A 20,188-nucleotide genomic window follows, 5' to 3' on the forward strand; every position below is an offset into this window, starting at 1 on the left:
TGTGGGAGGGGAAGAGAGAGACAGAGAGGAAGGAGAGGGGGAGAGGTGGAGAAGCAGATGGGCGCTTCTCCTGTGTGCCCTGGCCGGGAATCTAACCTGGGACTCCTGCATGCCAGGCCGATGCTCTACCACTGAACCAACCAGCCAGGGCCCAAAATAATCTTGATAATTGTTTTATTGAATCTGATATAAAAACTATTGTCAAAAATTGAGATAACAAGTGTTTGTGAGGATATGGAGAAGAGAGAGAACCTTTGTGCTCTGTTGGTTAGAATGTAAGTTAGTACAGCCGCTGTGGAAAATAGTATGAAGTTTCTTTAAACATTAAAAATAGAACTACTTTATGATCAAGCAATTCCACTTTTGGGTATTTATCTGAAGAAAATGAAAACACTAACTTGAAAAGATATACAATATGTGAATTCCTATGTTTGTTGCAGCCTTATTTACAATAGCTAAAAAATAGAAACAACTTAAGTGTCTATTGATAATGATTGGATAAAGAAGAAGTAGTACATATATACAATATAATATGAATCAGCCATAAAAAAAGGGGAGAAATCTTGCCATTCACATGGACTGGCCTCAAGGGCATTATGCTAAGTGAAATAAGTCAGAGAAATACAAGTACTGTATGATGCCTCTTATACAGTGTGTCCATAAAGTCCTGGTATACTTTTGACTCGTCACAGGAAAGCAACAAAAGAGGATAGAAATGTGAAATCTGCACCAAATAAAAGGAAAACTCTCCCAGTTTCATACCTATTCAATGCAGTTCAACGTGGGCTCACACACAGGTTTTTTAGGGCTCCTTAGGTAGCTATCCCATATAGCCTCTACAGACTTGTCACTGACTGATGGCCTACCAAAATGGGGTTTCTCCACCAAACTGCCGGTTTCCTTCAACTGCTTATCCCACCGAGTAATGTTATTTCTATGTGGTGGCACTTTGTTATAAATGCACCAATATTCACATTGCACTTTGGTCACGAATTTGAATTTAGCAAGCCACAGAACACACTGAACTTTCCTCTGTACCGTCCACATCTTGACTGGCATGGCCGTGGGCTGCTCCGCTGTATGCACGGTGTTACGTCATCATCTGCACATGCGCACATGCTGCCACATCATCCTACAGAAACTGGGAGGGTTTTCCTTTTATTTGGTGCAGATTTCACATTTCTATTGTCTTTTGTTGCTTTCCTGTGACTGGTCAAAAGTGCACCATGACTTTACGGACACACTTTATGTGGAATCTAAACAAAAACAGAAAGCACCCTCCTGCCCCCAAAAACCAAACAAACACAGAGCTCACAGATACATAGAACAGATTGGTTGTTGCCAGAGGTAGAGGGTAGGGGAAGAGAAGAAATATTAAATATTATACTGTCTACAAGATGTTCGTTCCACTTTTCTATTATAAAAGCAATAAAGAAGAGATGTTTATTGGTACATATTAAATATGATTAATAATGCTTTTTAAATAACATCATAAAATAGAAAGACTTCACATATAAGCATTAACTCAGATACGTTTCATTTCAGAAAATATATTTAATAGACTTAATCTTTCAACTTGTTTTATATTTACCCTAACCTTTTTTTTTCCCTTTAAAAGGCTGTTTCTCATTTATTTGGAAGGCACAAAATACATTTAAGTATGCTATTGTTTTTCTCAAGTTTTTAAATAGTGGCTGTAAGGAGCTTAAATGATAATCAATTTCAAATTTATTTATATATTAGATATAAAATAGGTGTTCATATCTTTTACTTTTATTTTTGGCTTGACTTTTATTTGTGTGAATTTCTACACTTTTTAAAATTGTATTTATTAGGGTGACACTAGCTAACATAGTTATATAGGCTTTAGGTAGATGTTAATCTTGTGACACTTAGAGGTAGAGAAGCGAGAGCAGCTGTGGTTACTGAGTGTGTGCACATCTGCAGTGAAGTGTCTGGTGCACACTTCCTTCTACTCGCAGATGTTTATTCAATTGCTTATTAATTTATAATATTTTTGCAACATCTTAGTTCATTTATTGCTTTCTCATATGTGCCTTGACATATGGGGGTGGGGGTTCCAGCCGAGCCAGCAGCCTTGGGCCTCAAGCCAGTGACCATGGCATCATGTTCACAGTCCCACATTCAAACCAGTGACCCCGCACTCAAGCCAGATGAGCTTGCGCACAAGCTGGTGAACCTGTGCTCAAGCCAGTGACCTTGGTGTTTCGAACCTGGATCCTCAGCATTCCAGGCTGATGCTTTATCCATTGCACCACTGCATGATCAGGCAATTTATAATACCTTTGAGTTTAGTATTGGTTTAACTTTTTCTAAACTTTATTAAATGTATTGCAAATATGATTTTTAACATATTATATTGTTTAAGCTTTTACTTTATGGTTCTTTTATTATTATATCAATAGATATATCAATTTTTATGCCATCACATGTCCTGGCTTCTACCTTAAGTGCCTCTGACTTTCTCTCTCACCGTGATTTTATAAATACATGCTTTGTTTTATTTATTTATTTTTAATTCAACCCATACCTTATTTATTTATTTATTTATCTTAGAGTGTTTGAAGCCTGAAATGTATTTTTCACACAGTTAGCAAAGTAAATTTATAGTTATTAATGTGAGTAACCTATTGACCCAACATTACTACTAGTAAATTTTAAATAAGTCTAATTTCTGTTTTGACTTTATCTTTGAATTGGAAATTACTTTTTAAGTTTTTAAACATTGGTTGCATTATTATATTTTTGTTACTATTATATTTTTTTGTCAGCTTGATTTGTCAAATCTGAACATTTTCTATTGAAATTATCCAAATGAAATATTGAATAAAACTATACTCATAACTTTAACTTTTTTTTTTGCCTTACATTATATTCTCTTAAATTGAACATTTAAAAATTTTTCTTTTCTCCCAAGTATTTTTTGGAAGATATAGTATTTATATTTATTTTGATAATGTTTACTTTCCCATAATTAACAGTATCAATGATGATCAGGGTGCTGATAATTATGGAGTGTTTACCACATGCCAGATGTTAATTTAGAATTCTTGATAGAGATTAAATAATTAAATATTTTTAATATATTAATAAAAACAACTGTGGAGTAGGCATTATTTTATCCTATTTTATAGTAGAAGAAACCACGGTAATAAAAAAAATCAAGGAAATTGATCAGAAATAGCTCAAAAATGTAGGACTTTGAACTCAAACCCAGACTGTCTGACTTGGAAGCCCGCTCTCTAACACCTGCCTGAAGAACCACCTTCTCACCCTTAATTGTTGCTTCCCTTTCCTCCTTGTGAAATCTCAGAATTGACGTCTTATCGCCCCAGATATCTATCTCTTCTACTTCTTTTTACTCATGATTTCTATTTCTTCGCAATTTTGCTCTTTGGATTATAAAGGCACTTCTATTTAATTTTTAGGACAATTTGGTTTTTTGAACTGTCCATTTTTTTCAATTCCTCTAGTAAATTTAAATCACGTTGTTGATTTTGTTTTTTATTTTTGAGTTCAGAAACTCTTTGCCTGTACCCTCCTATTTACTGAAGAAACTTTATAATGGTCACTGTTTAAAGCTTCAGTTCCACTCAGCAGTTTTGGGGTTCACAGCACAATTCCAAGGAAGGTGCCTCACCCCCACGCAGGCACATCCTCCCCCGCTATCAGCGATCCCACAGGAGCCCTACATTTGTTGCTGTGGATGAACCTACATGGGTACATCATAATCACCAAAGTCACATTTTTGCTTAATGTTTTCCCAGACTCAAGTTTATTCTCTCTCAGAAGGCAGTTCCCTCCTGTATGTTGAGGTCCTTGACATAGTCCATCCACCTGGGTCCTTCAGGTAGCTGTGCAATCGCAGATCTCTATCTTGACATTTTTAGTTGGATTAGAAAAGCAACGTCCCTCCCTCCAGGTATCTGCTCCATGCTCTTGTCCTCACAAACTATAAACAATAGGTGTCCCCGCAACCTCAATGCCACTGTCATGCAAATACTCCGCACCAGCCTCACATTTTCAAGGTTGTGCTTTCCTGTTCCTAAAAATGAATTTTCTCACTAGAGGATTCAGCAAGACAAGGTGTCCCAGCTGCCTTTATCCCCCAGGCATATATTGTGGGTGAGGAAATACATCTCTTGTACATCTCTGCCTTGTAAGGCTCGCTCTTACAACTTGCACTACTATATATATGTAATTGTTAAGGTAAAAGTTTTGAAAGTCCAGAGGATTCTTGGACTGGTGTCCCATAGCTGTAGGCTTGCTTTACTTCACTACTTATTTCATCCCTAGATGGAAAAGTTTTCCAGAACTACTGCTTTATGATTGCAATTTTTTAAAAAATTTTTGTAAGCACTATTTTTTTTTTAACTTTTTTCCTAACAGATGCAAAATGGTGAAAAGATGAAGGTACAAGCACCAACCAGTTTGTTCCACTTGAAATTTTTCCTCTACTTCTAGAATAAGTTTACTTACTGTTTTCATTCCCCAAATCATAATTTCTACAACTCTGTCACTGCATACTGAGAATGGGAAACTTTTGAGTTTAGTTATTAGCAAACTAGATGATGCCAATAACTGTCAGGATTTTTGACAGTAACATCAACTTTGAATATGGTCTCTCATTTTTTGAATACAGAAAAAAAATTTTTTTTTCTTATAGATGAAATTCATTTCATGAAACTTGGTTATAGAATTTGGACTTAACCTTTGTTATCTATTAAGAGAATTTGGAGTGTGTGTAATCTAAAGCCCCTATCAATAATGGTGTTAAGCAGTAAGTATGTCACATAAAGGAAGTCTAGAGATAAATGGCTCAGGGTTTAGCTAATTTAAGGTCAGCCTCAGAATGCTGACTTTCTTCTTCAGCTTTGTCCCTCAACTGTTGTCACCATTCCAGGCATTTTTGCCCTTTCTGAGTCATCGAGGCATCTGGATGTTACAGCATCCAGAATGGACTAAGATGGTCCACCTTTAAACTCGAAATTGCCATGGGTGAATGAGATCACCATTATTAGCTTAGATAAGTCAAGATTCAGCCCCAAGGGCTTAGTTCACAACCTTTGACCCTTTTACCCTGATGCCTGAACAAATTCAGGTGTCTGTGAACAAGTAAGACAGCGGCGAGAAAGTGCTGTTGGGTGAGTGAGCAGACAAATGCTTTCCTGACACAAAATTCTCAGGAGTTATCATGCCCTTATGCAAGCCAGTGCAATCACTCTGCAGATCGGCAAAGTTCTATAAACTCTACTTAGGGCCCTCGAGCCCATTAGGTTGATTTCAGATCCCTGTTTGGTTTTTTTTAGGTGATGTCTTCTTAATATTTTGAGTGTTGAACATGGCTGGTGCTTTTGTAACATATCAATTTTAGAAATTGTATGGGTCCCTTCTGTCTAGGCACTGTTTAGCGTTTATCCTTTCCAAGTGCTGTGGTACTTACTACTCAATGGCTGGAAATATGTTTGCTCTCACCGTTCTTCTCATCCTGCTCTCTAGTCACTTTGGGTATGGCACTCACTGCCCTCCACGCTGACTGGCTCTCAGGCACCATGTCTTCCATCAAGAACTCTTCACTGTTTATCTTGTCAATACTATATTTCTGAGTAAGCTGTTTTTGAAGAAAATATTTTTCAAGTGGTGTGGGTGGGAGGATTTGAAAAGCATTGTGGAGTCCATCTTGATTGTGATAGCTGATAAGTACATTCATGTATTTCCACAGAAATAGATGATAATGTATTTTTGCTGGAACAACAAACACAGTTATTTAGATTAAATCCATTGTGTCCCTTCTGACATTCATCTCTAATTTTTCATGCTGTTGTAACCAGAGTTATATTTATTATTATGATACATATGGTTCAGTGGTGGCTCAGAATAGGCTAGGTCCTATACAGGAAAAAAGGAATATCTTTTTTCTGTGTTTACTTAAAGGTAAAACAAAGTATACTTTTCCTTTATATTGAATTCTGTGAAGTAGGCTGATGATTTAACATCAAACAATGATAATTGACTTTCAGTGTTTTGTTAGTACAATGAGACATAACATTATTCAAAATTGATTGTTTTTTCTTCAGTGGTTATATTTACATGAAGAAAGACAATTTTATATACACACTCTGTAAACTTTTTTAAATTCAGAGGGGCAATCAGTTACTTTACTTAGAGAATAAGTTAATCAAAGCACATAATTTATACTTTCACTGGTTATTTTATTGTAGTTAATTCAACAAACCTTAAGTAGTCACCCACTCAGTGCTCTGTGTTGACTGCTGAGTACTGTAGAAGCAAAATTGTAATCTACATTGTTTCTGTTCTCAAATTTAAAGTCTAGTTTGCACTATTTATATATAAAGCCTTGTTACATGTTATGGGTAATGCAAAACTTAGAGCAATGTTTTCTTCCCTCTGAAGAGTTTACAATCCAGTTGGGGGCTGAATGCCTGTACACAAACCCATTATATGACAATTTGAGATAGTCTCTATTGAAGTGCTAAATGACCAGGGCAAAATGCTCTCTGGGATGTCAGGGTGGGGAGACCACCTGGGACTGAGTGCCAGATAGTGCCTGTTGAGAAGCAAGACTGGTCACTTCAAAGGACAAGAAAGATTTGACTCTACAGGAAGGAAGAGGGCATATACATTGTCTGTGACAAAAGAATCTTCTTTTAATCAATGATTCCCAAATGAAAATGAGCAAACAGCCGGCCAATGTGACATTTGGGGAGTTCAGTGATAACTGTATAAAAGACAGATCTAGAAAAATAAGTAAGATTGGTTTGGGCCAGATCCAAAGCTAGTCTTAGCAGAGAACAGAAAGCTGGTCACAGTCTGTGCCCCTTCTCTTCTCCCAGTCCTTCTCCACAGAGATACTCTCCACCCTTCTCTGCCCTGCCCTTCACCCAAAGGCTAGCTTGCAGGGATTAAGTGGGAGAACTGTTTTTCCCACTGGTCTGTGGATGGATTCCACCCAGGGACAGCACCAGTCGAGACCAGCAAGAAGCAGAAGGGTGCTGATTCCCTGGTCTCTCTGTGCCTATCCCTGGCTGATTATCACCTGAAGGTCCCAGCTCCTGTAGTGTGGCTCTCTCTACACAGCTTTCCTCATGTTGAGGATTCCTCTTTCCAGGCCTGAGTGTGTGTATGCCTGTGCCCTGTGAAATATTTAATGTGTTGAAAAAAAATCCACCAACCTAGAATTCTGTGCCCCAAATTATCCTTCAGAGGTGAAAGAAAGTCAGTCTTTCTCAGACAAATGAAAACTGCTTCTGTTATACCTGCCTTGCAATCAATGTTATATTCTCTTGAGAGGTAGGGAATGATGTAGGTCATGCTTTTGGATCTACATAGAAGAAAAGAAGAGCATTAAAGAGGAATAGTGTAGATTACCATCCTCATTTTAACAATGACAGATCTGGACCCAGAAGAAGAAGTAATGTTTCCAAGGTCGCACAGCTGGTAAGTGGCAGAGCCAAGAGGGGAACTGATGTTGCAGAGTTGTTATGAGAAGTCAGGAAGCTAATGTTTATCAAGTCTGAGTATGGTGCCTAGGGTCAGGAAACATTTTATGTCTTCATTAATAGAATAAGATCAGTGTTGCAAAATTAGTGTGGCTAAAAAGCATCTGTTTTATTATAATATAATCAACTGTTTCTTTGTTTTTTGTTTTTTGTTTTTGACAGAGACAGAGAGAGAGTGTCAGAGAGAGGGACAGATAGGGACAGGCAGACAGGGCAGGAAAGAGATGAAAGGCATAAATTGTTTTTTTAGGAAACTTAGTTATTCATTGATTGCTTTCTCATATATACCTTGACCAGGGGATGACAGCATAGTGAGTGACCCTTTGAGCTCAAGCCAGCAACCTTGGACTTTAAACTAGTGACCTTTGGGAAATCTACAACAAGACACATCATAATTAAAATACCAAAGCTAAGTGATAAAGAGAAAATATTAAAAGCTGCTAGAGAAAAAAAGACTATCACCTACAAAGGAGCCCCCATAAGGATGACTTCCGAATTCTCAACAGAAACACTTGAGGCCAGAAGGGAATGGCAAGAAATATTCAAAATAATGCAAAACAAGAGCCTATAACCAAGACTACTTTATCCAGCAAGGCTACCGTTTAAAATTGAAAGAGAAATTAAAAGCTTTCCAGACAAAAAAAACTCAAGGAATTTACTACAACCAAACCAAGGCTACAAGAAATACTAAGGGGCCTGTTGTAAACAGATCAAAGGAGAAAAAGAATATAGCAAAAGAGGAATACAGTTTTAAAGAATAAAATGGCAATAAACAATTACATATCAATAATAACCTTAAATGTAAATGGTTAAATGATCCGATCAAAAGGCATAGGGTAGCTGCGTGGATAAGAAAACAGGACCCATACATATGCTGTCTACAAGAGACATACCTTAAATTAAAAAGATGCACACAGACTGAAAATAAAAGGATGGAAAAAAATATTTCACGCAAATGGAAATGAAAAAAAAAGCTAAGGTAGCAATACTTATATCAGACAAAATGGACTTTAAAACAAAGACCATAGTTAGAGATAAAGAAGGCCACTACATAATGATAAAGGGAGCAATCCAAAAGGAAGATATAACCATTATAAATATCTACGCACCTAATATAGGAGCACCTAAATATATAAAGCAGACTTTGATGGATTTAAAGGGCGAGATCAATACTATAATAGTAGGGGATTTCAATACCCCATTAACATTACTAGAAAGATCCTGAAGAAAGAAAATTAACAAAGAAATAACAGACTTAAAGGACATACTAGATCAACTCAATTTAATAGATATCTTCAGAACCTTTCACCCTAAAGCAGCAGAATATACATCCTTTTCAAGTGCTCATGGTACACTCTCTAGGATAGACCACATGTTAGGGCACAAAAGCGGTCTCAAAAAATTTAAGAAGATTGAAATCATATCGAGCACTTTCTCTGATCACAATGGCATGAAACTAGAAATCAACCACAACAAAAAAACTGAAAAATACTCAAACACTTGAAAACTAAATAGGATGTTATTAAATAATGAATAGGTTAACAGTGATATCAAAGAAGAAATTAAAAATTTCTAGAAACAAACGATAACAAGTATACATCAACTCAAAATTTATGGGACACAGCAAAAGCAGTTCTGAGAGGAAAGTTCATAGCATTACAGGCATACCTCAAGAAGCTAGAAAAGGCTCAAATAAACAACTTGACCCTGCATCTAAAAGAACTAGGAAAAGAACAGCAAGTAAAGCCCAGAGCTAGTAGAAGGAAGGAAATAATAAAGATCAGAGCAGAAATAAATGACATAGAAGCTAAAGAAACAATACAGAGGATCAATGAAACCAGGAGCTGGTTCTTTGAAAAGGTAAACAAGACTGATGAACCTTTAACCAGACTCACCAAGAAAAAAAGAGGACTCAAATAAATAAAATTAGAAGTGAGAGTGGAGAAATAACAACTGACACAATAGAAATACAAAATATTGTAAGAAAATACTATGAAGAACTGTATGCCAAAAAACTAGACAACCTAGATGAAATGGACAAGTTCCTTGAAACATCTAATCTTCCAAAAATCAATCTGGAAGAATCAGAAAACCTAAAGAGACCAATTATAACAAATGAGATTGAAACAGCTATCAAAAAACTCCCCAAAAAGAAAAGTCCTGGGCCTGATGGCTTCACAAGTGAATTATACCAAATATTCAAAGAAGAACTAACTCCTATCCTTCACAAACTATTTCAAAAAATTCAAGAGGAAGGAAGACTTCCAAGCTCCTTTTATGAGGTGAGTATAATTCTGATTCCAAAACCAGGTAAAGACAACACAAAGAAAGAAAATTATAAGCCAATATCCCTGATGAATTTAGATGCTAAAATCCTCAACAAAATATTAGCAAACCAGGTCCAGCAATATATGAAAAAATCATACACTATGATCAAGTGGGATTTATTCTTGGGATGCAAGACTGGTACAATATTCACAAATCAATCAATGTGATTCATCACATACACAAAAAGAAGGAGAAAAACCACATGATAATTTCAATAGATGCAGAAAAAGCATTTGATAAAATCCAGCACCCATTCATGATTAAAACTCTCAGCAAAGTGGGAATACAGGGAACATATCTCAACATGATAAAAGCCAATTATGACAAACCCACAGCCAACATCATACTCAATGGGCAAAAATTAAAAGCAATCCCCTTAAGATCAGGAACAAGGCAGGGGTGCCCCCTTTCATCACTCTTATTCAATATAGTTCTGGAAGTCCTAGCCACAGCAATCAGACAAGAAAAAGAAATAAAAGGCATCCAAAATGGAAAAGAAGAAGTAAAACTATCATTATTTGCAGATGATATGATATTGTATATAGAAAACCCTAAAGTGGCAGTCAAAAACTACTAGACCTGATAAATGAATTCAGCAAGGTGGCAGGATATAAAATTAATACTCAGAAATCAGAGGCATTTTTACACACTAATAGTAAACTGTCAGAAAGAGAAATCAAGGAATCAATCCCCTTTACCATTGCAACCAAAAAAATAAAGTACCTAGGAATAAATTTAACCAGGGAGATTAAAGACTTGTACTTGGAAAATTATAAAACATTGATAAAAGAAATCAGGGAAGATACAAACAAGTGGAAGCATATACCGTGCTCATGGTTAGGAAGAATAAACATCATTAAAATGTCTATATTACCAAAAGCAATTTATAAATTCAATGCAATACTGATTAAAATACCAATGACTTACTTCAAAGATATAGAACACATATTTTAAAACTTTATATGGAACCAAAAGAGACCATGAATAGCCTAAGCAATCTTGAAAAGAAAGAATAAATTGGGAGGTATCACACTTCCAGATATCAAGTTATACTACAAGGCCATTGTACTCTAAACAGCCTGGTACTGGCATAAGAACAGGCATATAGATCAATGGAACAGAACAGAGAACCCAGAAATAAACCCACAGCTCTATGGACAACTGATATTTGACAAAGGAAGAAGGAGCATACAATGGAGTAAAGACAGCCTCTTTAATAAATGGTGTTGGGAATATTGGACAGCTACCTGCAAAAAAATGAAACTAGACCACCAACTTACACCATTCACAAAAATAAACTCAAAATGGATAAAAGACTTAAATGTAAGCCATGAAACCATAAACATCTTAGAAGAAAACATAGGCAGTAAGCTCTCCAACATCTCTCGCAGCAATATATTTGCTGATTTATCTCCACGGGCAAGTGAAATAAAAGACAGGAGAAACAAATGGGACTATATCAAACTAAAAAAGCTTCTGCACAGCTAAAGACAATAAGAACAGAAGAAAAAGACAAACTACGCAATGGGAGAATATATTTGACATTGCGTCTGATAAGGGGTTAATAACCAAAATTTATAAAGAACTTGTAAAACTCAATACCAGAAAGACAAACAATCCAATCAAAAAGTGGATGAAAGAAATGAATAGACACTTCTCCAAAGAGGACATACAGATGGCCAATAGACATATGAAAAAATGCTCAACATCACTAATCATTAGAGAAATGCAAATTAAAACCACAATGAGATATCACCTCACACCAGTCAGAATGGTGCTCATCAACAAAACAACACAGAATAAGTGCTGGCGAGGATGTGGAGAAAAGGGAACCCTCCTGCACTGCTGGTGGGAATGCAGACTGGTGCAGCCACTGTGGAAAACAGTATGAAGATTTCTCAAGAAATTAGAAATCAAACTGCCTTTTGACCCAGCTATCCCATTTTTAGGAATATACCCCAAGAACACCATAGCACTGTTTGAAAAGAAGAAATGCACCCCCATGTTTATGGCAGCATTGTTCACAATAGCGACGATCTGGAAACAGCCCAAATGTCTGTCAGTGGACAAGTGGATTAAAAAGCTTTGGTACATATATACTATGGAATACTACTCAGCCAGAAGAAATGATGACATTGGATCATTTACAACAACATGGATGGACCTTGATAACTTTATACTGAGCGAAATAAGTAAATCAGAAAAAACTAAGAACTATATGATTCCATACAGAGGTGGGACATAAAAATGAGACTCAGAGACATGGACAAGAGAGTGGGGGTTACGGGGTGGGATTAGGAGAGGGAGGGGGTTGGGGGAGGGGAGGGGCACAAAGAAAACCAGTTAGAAGGTGATGGAAGACAATTGGATTTTGGATGATGGGAATGCAGCATAATGAAATGTCGAAATAACATAGAGATATTTTCTCTGAACATATGTACCCTGATTTATCAATGTCACCCCATTAAAATTAATTAAAAAAAACAACTAATGACCTTTTGGCTAATAGTGATCATGAGGTCATGTCTATGATCCCACGCTCAAGCCAGCGACCCCGTGCTCAACCTGGTGAGCCCATGTTCAAGCCAGCGATCTCTGGGTTTCAAAATGGGTCCTCCATGTCCCAGTCTGATGCTCTAGCCACTCAACCATCATCTGGTCAGGCTGATCAACAACTGTTAACATATCATTTTAAATTAAGATAATTATATAGTCTTGTCTGTGTGAAGAAAACAGGCACTTGAACAGCTACATGCTTTAGGTTTGGAATCTTAGCATCTTGGTGGCTCACTTGCGGGTCAGCTGTGGAAATTGTGTTGTTAATTGGCCTCACCATGGAGACTGATACAGTATCTGCCATGGCAAGGGTTCCATGATAGTTTCTTTCTTCTTCAACAAATCCATCCCTTCTTCCTCTCTTTGAGCCGATAGTTTTGAGTACAGGCATTCCATCTTTCCATGTCTAAAGATCAGTAATTTTTAAAAAAAGAACAAGAACAATTTTTATTTGGTTCAATATAGCACATTTTTTTCTCCACTAGCACCATAAATCTTTCAAGTGCTCTTTTGAGAGTCTTGACATCTCGTAAAAACATACAACAATAACGTCTTTGAAGTTGGCTTTCTGTTTTCCTCAAAGTTCCCACAGTGGATTGCCTTGTCTTCCGTGAGAGTTGCTTGCTTTTTTTTCACACTTTTTCAAGCAACAAACAGCCTCAGTGTTTTATTCAATTGTACATTGACATTTCAATTCACCCCAAGTCCTTTGTAATAGTGCTTTCTTAGTATACCATTTTTTCTCTCCCTTTGGAAGCATTTGAAATTAAACCACCAATTATTTGAGATGTATCTGAGTACAGAAATACATATTCTTGTTCTGTGGGACTGGGTCTGACCACGAGTGGCATTCCTTGGCAACTAGTGTATTCCTCACAGGTTAGTCACTGCTGCAGAGGTAAGGAAGTCAGTCACAGTGTCAAAGGTCTGAAGTTTGGGCCTTTCTATCTTGCTGATGACAGAAAATTATTTAGGCATAGTTCAAGAATTATACTTTGGCCCTAATAAGTCCTTAATAAACACAGTGTACAGATGGTTGCATATTAGGTTTTTATTAAATGATTAAAAAATGATAATCAGAGTGGCAAACATTGATTGGGTCTTAGCACAGGTTCCTCTCCTTTAATGGCACCACTCTTCAGGGGTAGACTTAATTCTTTTCTTTTCCGGATTTTAGGAATCCCATTAACATACACCCTGGCCAAAGGCAGGAAGATAGACTTTCTGTGTGGTTTTCCCAGTTGAGATAGAACATCATAAAATTTACCATGTTAGCATCTAAACTTTTAAAATACTTTAAGATGTCATTATCTGTTCTGATAAATGACTACGTTTTGGCATTTTCCTTAAGTTCAGTTCAGTTCCACTGACATTTTTAAGCACCTATGCGTTTGTTGTTGAAATAAATCAGACATTATCTTGGCCTTGGAGAGGTGACGATAGGCTGGGCATGGCTGAACATGCAGCTGCTAGCCTCAGTTTAATGCTGTGATTAGGATGACTGAAGTCGCACAGCTCATTATGGGAGTAAAGGTCAGAGAGCCAGGCCCCACTCTGAGTATGGGGAGTAAACTTCCTTGATTTAAGTAAAACCCTTTTATATGTGCTCATTTGATGATATCACCTGAAATATATGATCAAAACCATGGTGGAACATAGTGGGCTCAACCCTGATTGTCTCAATGAGAAATAATATTTATATAGATGCTTCTTGAATTATGATAGGGTTATGTCCCCATAATCTCATCATAAACTGAAAATGGATTTAATATACCTAGCCTACCAGACACCACAGCTTAGCCTAGCCTACTGTAAACAGGCTCAGAACACCTACATTAGCCTCCATTTGAACACAATTGTCTTGCTGGTACTGTCCAACATCACGACACGTATTATACCATGTCCACTATTTTGGAAAAGATCAAAATTTAAAATTCAAAGTAAAGTTTCCACTGAATGTGTAATTGCTGTTGCACCATTGTAAAGGTGAAAAATTGTAGGTCTAGCCATCGTAAATCAGGAATTATCTACCTGTATTTAGTGTTCTCGTCAACTCTGGTGACCATAATACTCTGAGCTTGTCATTGGTATGGAAACCGTATATATGTGTGTAAATTAATTTCTGTGGCTATTTTTTTCCAAGTAGTTTTTAAAGAAACTGCTTTTACCCACAGTCACAAATCTTTCTGCATAAATCAAACTGAAAAGAAACATAAAACTAATTGACCAGTAAGAAGATGTTTATTGAAGAGTTTAGTAAACCTTCACTATAACAGTTTCTAGATGGTGAAAATTCCTTAAAGAGGTGTCTAAGACTGTCTTAAACCAACATATACAATACATCCACATACACACACACACACACACATGAACACATATGTGCACACACAATTGTTTCCAGATAAACTCAGATGTTTAACTGTTTATTCAAAGAATTTGCTTCACATTCACGTCCAGTAATATCTCACCTAACAAGAATGGGTCTATTTCTTCTCTTATTAATAGAGTGATAAAGTAAAAGGCACATATAGCAAGCTCATTTAATTTTACCAAGGTAAGAGAAATTCCCAAACTTTATACCCGATACCTAAAAGTGTTTAATAGATTTTACATAATATAGTTTACTTACATTTAACATATAACTATAACAAGCCTGGAAACCCAATTTCCAAGGCTGAAAAAAATTAGATGTAAAACATTTACAAGGCACAGGCAGGATATCACAGGAGGAAATATATTAATTAAAAAAAAAAGACTATTACTCTAATTTTTAAAATTTAAGTTCCAGACAAAAAAATTTAGTATTTTTTATGATACCATAACAAATAATATATTAATATAATTATATGTTAAATATTAGAGATTATTTTCACACATACTCTGGCATGATTATTTTATATATGTATTATTAATTAAAATAATAAAGAATATGAGGACTTGATAATATGAATGGAGCTCTAGATCCAGGGTTTGTAAACTCAAATCCTTGGGCAAAATATGGACTATAACTTTTTAGTACATAAAGTTTTATTAGGACACCACTACCCCATTTGCTATATACTGTTGTAACTGATTTTCCTCTACATGGCAGAGTTGAGTAGCTGTGACAGAAACCATACGGCTTGACGACTGAGAATATTTGTTTCCTAGTCTGTTATACAAAATGTGTGCCAACCCCTTCTCCAATGGAAACTACTAAAGAAATGACTAAAAATAATACAACTTTTTTTACAAATACATTGTTGATTTGATAATAATTTGTAGACATATAGGTAATAATCAATTAGATATATCATTAAGGAAAAGATTTTATTTAAGTGACTACACAAGGTATTGATTAATTTAAAAATAATGAAAATGTTGCTGTACTTTTTGTAGAGCATTTTACATTTTTAAAAAGATATTAAAGAAAGCTTATATAAAGGTACATTATGTTCATGGACAGGAACATTCAACAGTTTAAGACAGTGGTTCTCAAAGTGTGCGCCAGGGTGCACTAGTGCGCCCTAGAAGATTTCCAGGTGCACCCTATGGTATTCCAGAGAAATGTGTGCCTGTTGGGGACCAAAAATCCAACAGGGTTTTTGGAGTTTAGATTTTTGGGGGACATAGTTGTGGGGAATTGGCTATAAGCTGACAGTCTGCCCAACCCCCCACCTTACTTGCCTGATTAGGTTTCAAAAGGCTATTAAGCTGTGGTGCTGGATTGTTTACACTACCCCCCATGTTCCTCAGAAAGACTGGAGGCGAGTTTTTTCTATCCTTTGTTTGGTGTAAAGTTAAGATGATATGTATGGTGGGGGTTTTCTGCACTCAACACAATTAAGAAAAAAAAGAGAGGAATTCTTCAATGTATTGATGAGGAAATGAGAGTTTGTCTTTCAAATATATGCCCAAACATTGAAGAAATCGCTAGGACACATCAGGCTCATGTTTCTCATAAACACAAGAATGAAAAACTTAACACATTTGCGCAGGGACCTGCCAAATTTACTAAATCTTACTAAGAATTTATCTATATATATAAAAAGATAACTTTTTTGTCATTTTTAAAATTTTATAACCCATCTTTTTTATGAATTCTAAAAAGCATAACTAAAAAAATATAACATAAAAATGTTTTTTAATGTCAGAATAAATTTAATTTTGTTGTATTTATTTCATTTAATTACCATAAAAGCATGCTTGGACTTTATATATATATTTTTAATATTTGACTTAATTATTATAACATATTTCTCAGAAATTTGTAGATAGTGTACCTACAGTTATTTATAGGATTTTAAATGTACCCTGACTTAAAAAAGTTTGAGAACCACTGGTTTAAGATGACAATTCTCCCTGAACGATATGTAGGTCTCATGTAGTTCCAATGAAAACACCCAGTTTCCTTATGGAACTTGACAAAATGATCCTAAAACCTATACCAGAGAGCAAAAGACCAAAAATAGGCCAAATACTCCTGAAAAGACACTTGGGGAAAAGAAACTTGTCTGGTCAAACATCAAGGCTTAAACATGAAGATACATAATTAATATAGTGTTTTTATAGTGCCCAATAGTGGCTCCTAGATGAACATACTGGCAGCCAGAGAGTCCAAGATTAGATCCACAGATGTAAGCACTCTAGATGTGAACCAGTGTCCTGAGGAACAGTGGGGTCAGTGGAGGGATGATGCCTGACCTAACATGAGCTAAGGCAGTTGGGTGTCTATGTGGACAGAAAATTTTAAATGGCATACTTACTTCACATTTCCTGTAAACATCAACTTGGGATCATAAGCTAAACTTTAAAATGAATAAACTCAAATATTTTAGAAAACGTGGCAAAACTTTTTCATGATGTCATGATATCAAAAGCTTCTATAGCTAGCTACTTAGAGAAGAAAACTATGAAGCTCTTTGTTTAACATCAAGGGACTTTTGCTCATCTCATGATAACCTAAATAATGAAAAGACAGGCTATCCCAGTAGACCCTGAGCTCTATGTTGATCAGGAGTCCCTGCTTTGGCTTCCCTGCACAGTGGGGCACTCCTGCTTAACAGCAGGGCTGGTAGCCTCTTCCAGACTACTCTTGAGGTGGCTGTGAGGATTCTACTTCTCAGTGCTGAGACCAACTCCCACCAGAGGAAAAAAAAAAGACCAACACACAAATTAGTTGCAGGAATCACACAGGTACTTTATTACTCACAAATCCTTTTGATATGCCTGGATACAACTTAAGGGGGCCCCGTCGGTGTGCTCCTCTCAGCTGTCTTTGGTCAGAGAGGCATGGAGACAGTTCATGTTCAATGTTGGAGTCTGGGTGACTACCGCAGCAGGGGGGGGGTCCCTTAGCTTTAGTACCTTTTCTGGCCTACATCTTCTAACAGGTGTCAATCGACAGGATTATCACCTCAAACCACCTTTTTGGGAGTTCCTCGCAGGGAGGCCTTTTTATGTTAATCTACTGAAATATTATATCAAGCCACTTTTAAGATGTTCTTAGGGAAGGTTCTTGTTTATGTTAACCTACAGAGTTATGACATCAAGCCATATCTTATCTATATATAACTTCACACACACACTAACTGAGCCCTGCACAAAAGGCAGAGCCTGTTTACCATATCTGTACACACTATATTAATTCCTATCCAGATGGCATAACTTTAATTTCCTTAATTGCTTTTAATATTATATCCTAATTATTTCTATATATCTTCCATATTTTTCTATATTTCTATATATTTAATTACTATAACATTATATTACTGCAACACAGGCACACCTCGGGTAAAGATATTTTTAATACACACAGATGGCAAAAGGTTATTATCTGGAATACACAATTATATACAAATATGAAAGGGAATACATTAAACATATAAATCAATCTTTTACAAAAGAGAAGCTATACATTAAGGAAAAGGCGAAGGCAAAGGTGTTGTACCTCCAGCAATCCAGGAAATACATAGTAAATAATTTTTATATGGGAACCTGAGACTTGTACGTTTGAAATTATGTTCACTAGAGTAACCCTAATAAAGTCAATTAACAAATAATTTGACATTGGGTGATGGTCACACAATGCAATAAACAGGTCAAATGCAATAGAGAAACCTAGGTAGTCTTGTGGGACAATGTCACCCCATTAAATTTAATTTTTAACTAATTTTAATGTTGTAAAGTAAATAAAACAGATACACAAAATTATTAAAAATAAATGTAAATAAATAACAAAAAGTGAAATAAATAATATTACTTACTAACAAATTGAAAGTATTAAAAATTAGATGATACTCAAGGTTGAAGAAGTTGTGCAGAAACAGACACTGGATAAAGTTATGCTTCGGGGAGGGAGTTAAAAGTTAGAACTTGCATCTTGGAAAACAGTTTATTAGATCTGAAGATGAGAACACATTTTATAATACAGAAAGAGGAATAGTTATGTGTTGGGAATTTAGATTTTTGGGGGACAGAAGTGTGGGAAACTGGCTATAAGCTGACAGTCTGCCATCCCCCTGCCTCACTTGCCTAATTAGGTTGCAAAAGTCTATTAAGCTGTGATGCTGGATTGTTTATACTCATCCTACTCCGCAAACCCCCAGGAAAGACTGGAAGCAAGTTTCTTCTATCCTTTGTTTTGTGTGAAGTTAAGATGTTATGTATGGTGGGAGTTTTCTGCACTTGGTAAAAATTCTTGGGTTGCCTTGGAAACATGATCAGACATCTCTGATTTGCTAATGGCCTCACTTTACCCTAAAATAAAGGAAGAAATGGGCATGGAGTATGCTCTCTTCTTGCCAGCAGCAATTGCAGAGCCCTCTCAACCCCATCCTTTATTTCTTTAAGCCTATTTTCTTAATTCCGTGCAGTTCCCACACAGGACCTGGAATTACTAGCTGTGCTGGTTCGTGGAAGTTATGTATAAAATGAGGAGACATATACACTAATGCTCATAGTATCATTGTTTTACAGCTCTATACAGATAACAACACAGATATTCATCAACAAAAGACTGAATGCATAATTGGAGTCTAGTCTCACTGCAACGAAAAATGAGTGGATTACATTAACATGGTAGTGTTTCAAACACTTAATGTTTAGCAAAAACACACAATAATATCCTAAGTTATTTTCTTCATATAGTGAGAAAATAAAAGGAATTTTTTTCTCACTTCAGGGAAGTGACATTGGGAAGAGAAAGTGTGACACCCATGCCAGGCTGCTCAGACCCCTTTACTCATAGGATTGGAGTTTACCATGCTTCTCCCTTGCAGGCCTTTCTAGATTGCCGGTATTTTCACATTGATGAGTGATAATGACATTTAAGTTGCCTTTGTTTGTTTTTGTTTGTTTGTTTTTAATAGCTTAGACCATGGAGTACCTTTGGAACTCTGGAAGTGGCAAGTCAGATTTATTTGGAACCAAGTGACTACACTGTGATTACAGAAGAAGACTGTGAAATTCTTAAGATCCCTGCAAAGAAGTATGCAAAGTTAAAAGAGGTATGATCCAATCTAATCTACATATTAACACAATGCAGCTATATAAATTCAAGAGAACTTTTGCCTCTCTGGATTTCTGTATCTCTCTTATTTTTAATTTAACTTGACCTAGACAACATAAGAATGTGGTTTGCTTGCTTGACCAGGGAGTGGTGCAGTGGATAGAGAGTCGGACTGGGACATGGAGGGCCCAGGTTCGAAATCCTGAGGTTGCCAGCTTGAGCACAAGCTCATCTGGTTTGAGTGCAGGCTCACTATCTTGAGTGTGGGGTTGCT

The 20,188-nt window shown here is 36.3% G+C and overlaps 1 protein-coding gene across 1 annotated transcript in view; it reads left to right on the plus strand.

The window, feature by feature from the left end:
* Positions 1 to 20,188, plus strand: part of CNBD1 (cyclic nucleotide binding domain containing 1) — a 261,946-nt gene that overhangs the window by 195,650 nt on the left and 46,108 nt on the right. The window contains exon 9 of the mRNA XM_066266437.1: positions 19,775 to 19,912. Coding sequence (XP_066122534.1) covers positions 19,775 to 19,912 — 138 coding nt within the window. The remainder of the gene's footprint in view (positions 1 to 19,774; positions 19,913 to 20,188) is intronic.

Source organism: Saccopteryx bilineata, chromosome 3, assembly GCF_036850765.1.
Source record: "Saccopteryx bilineata isolate mSacBil1 chromosome 3, mSacBil1_pri_phased_curated, whole genome shotgun sequence".
Classification (NCBI taxonomy): Eukaryota; Metazoa; Chordata; class Mammalia; order Chiroptera; family Emballonuridae; genus Saccopteryx; species Saccopteryx bilineata.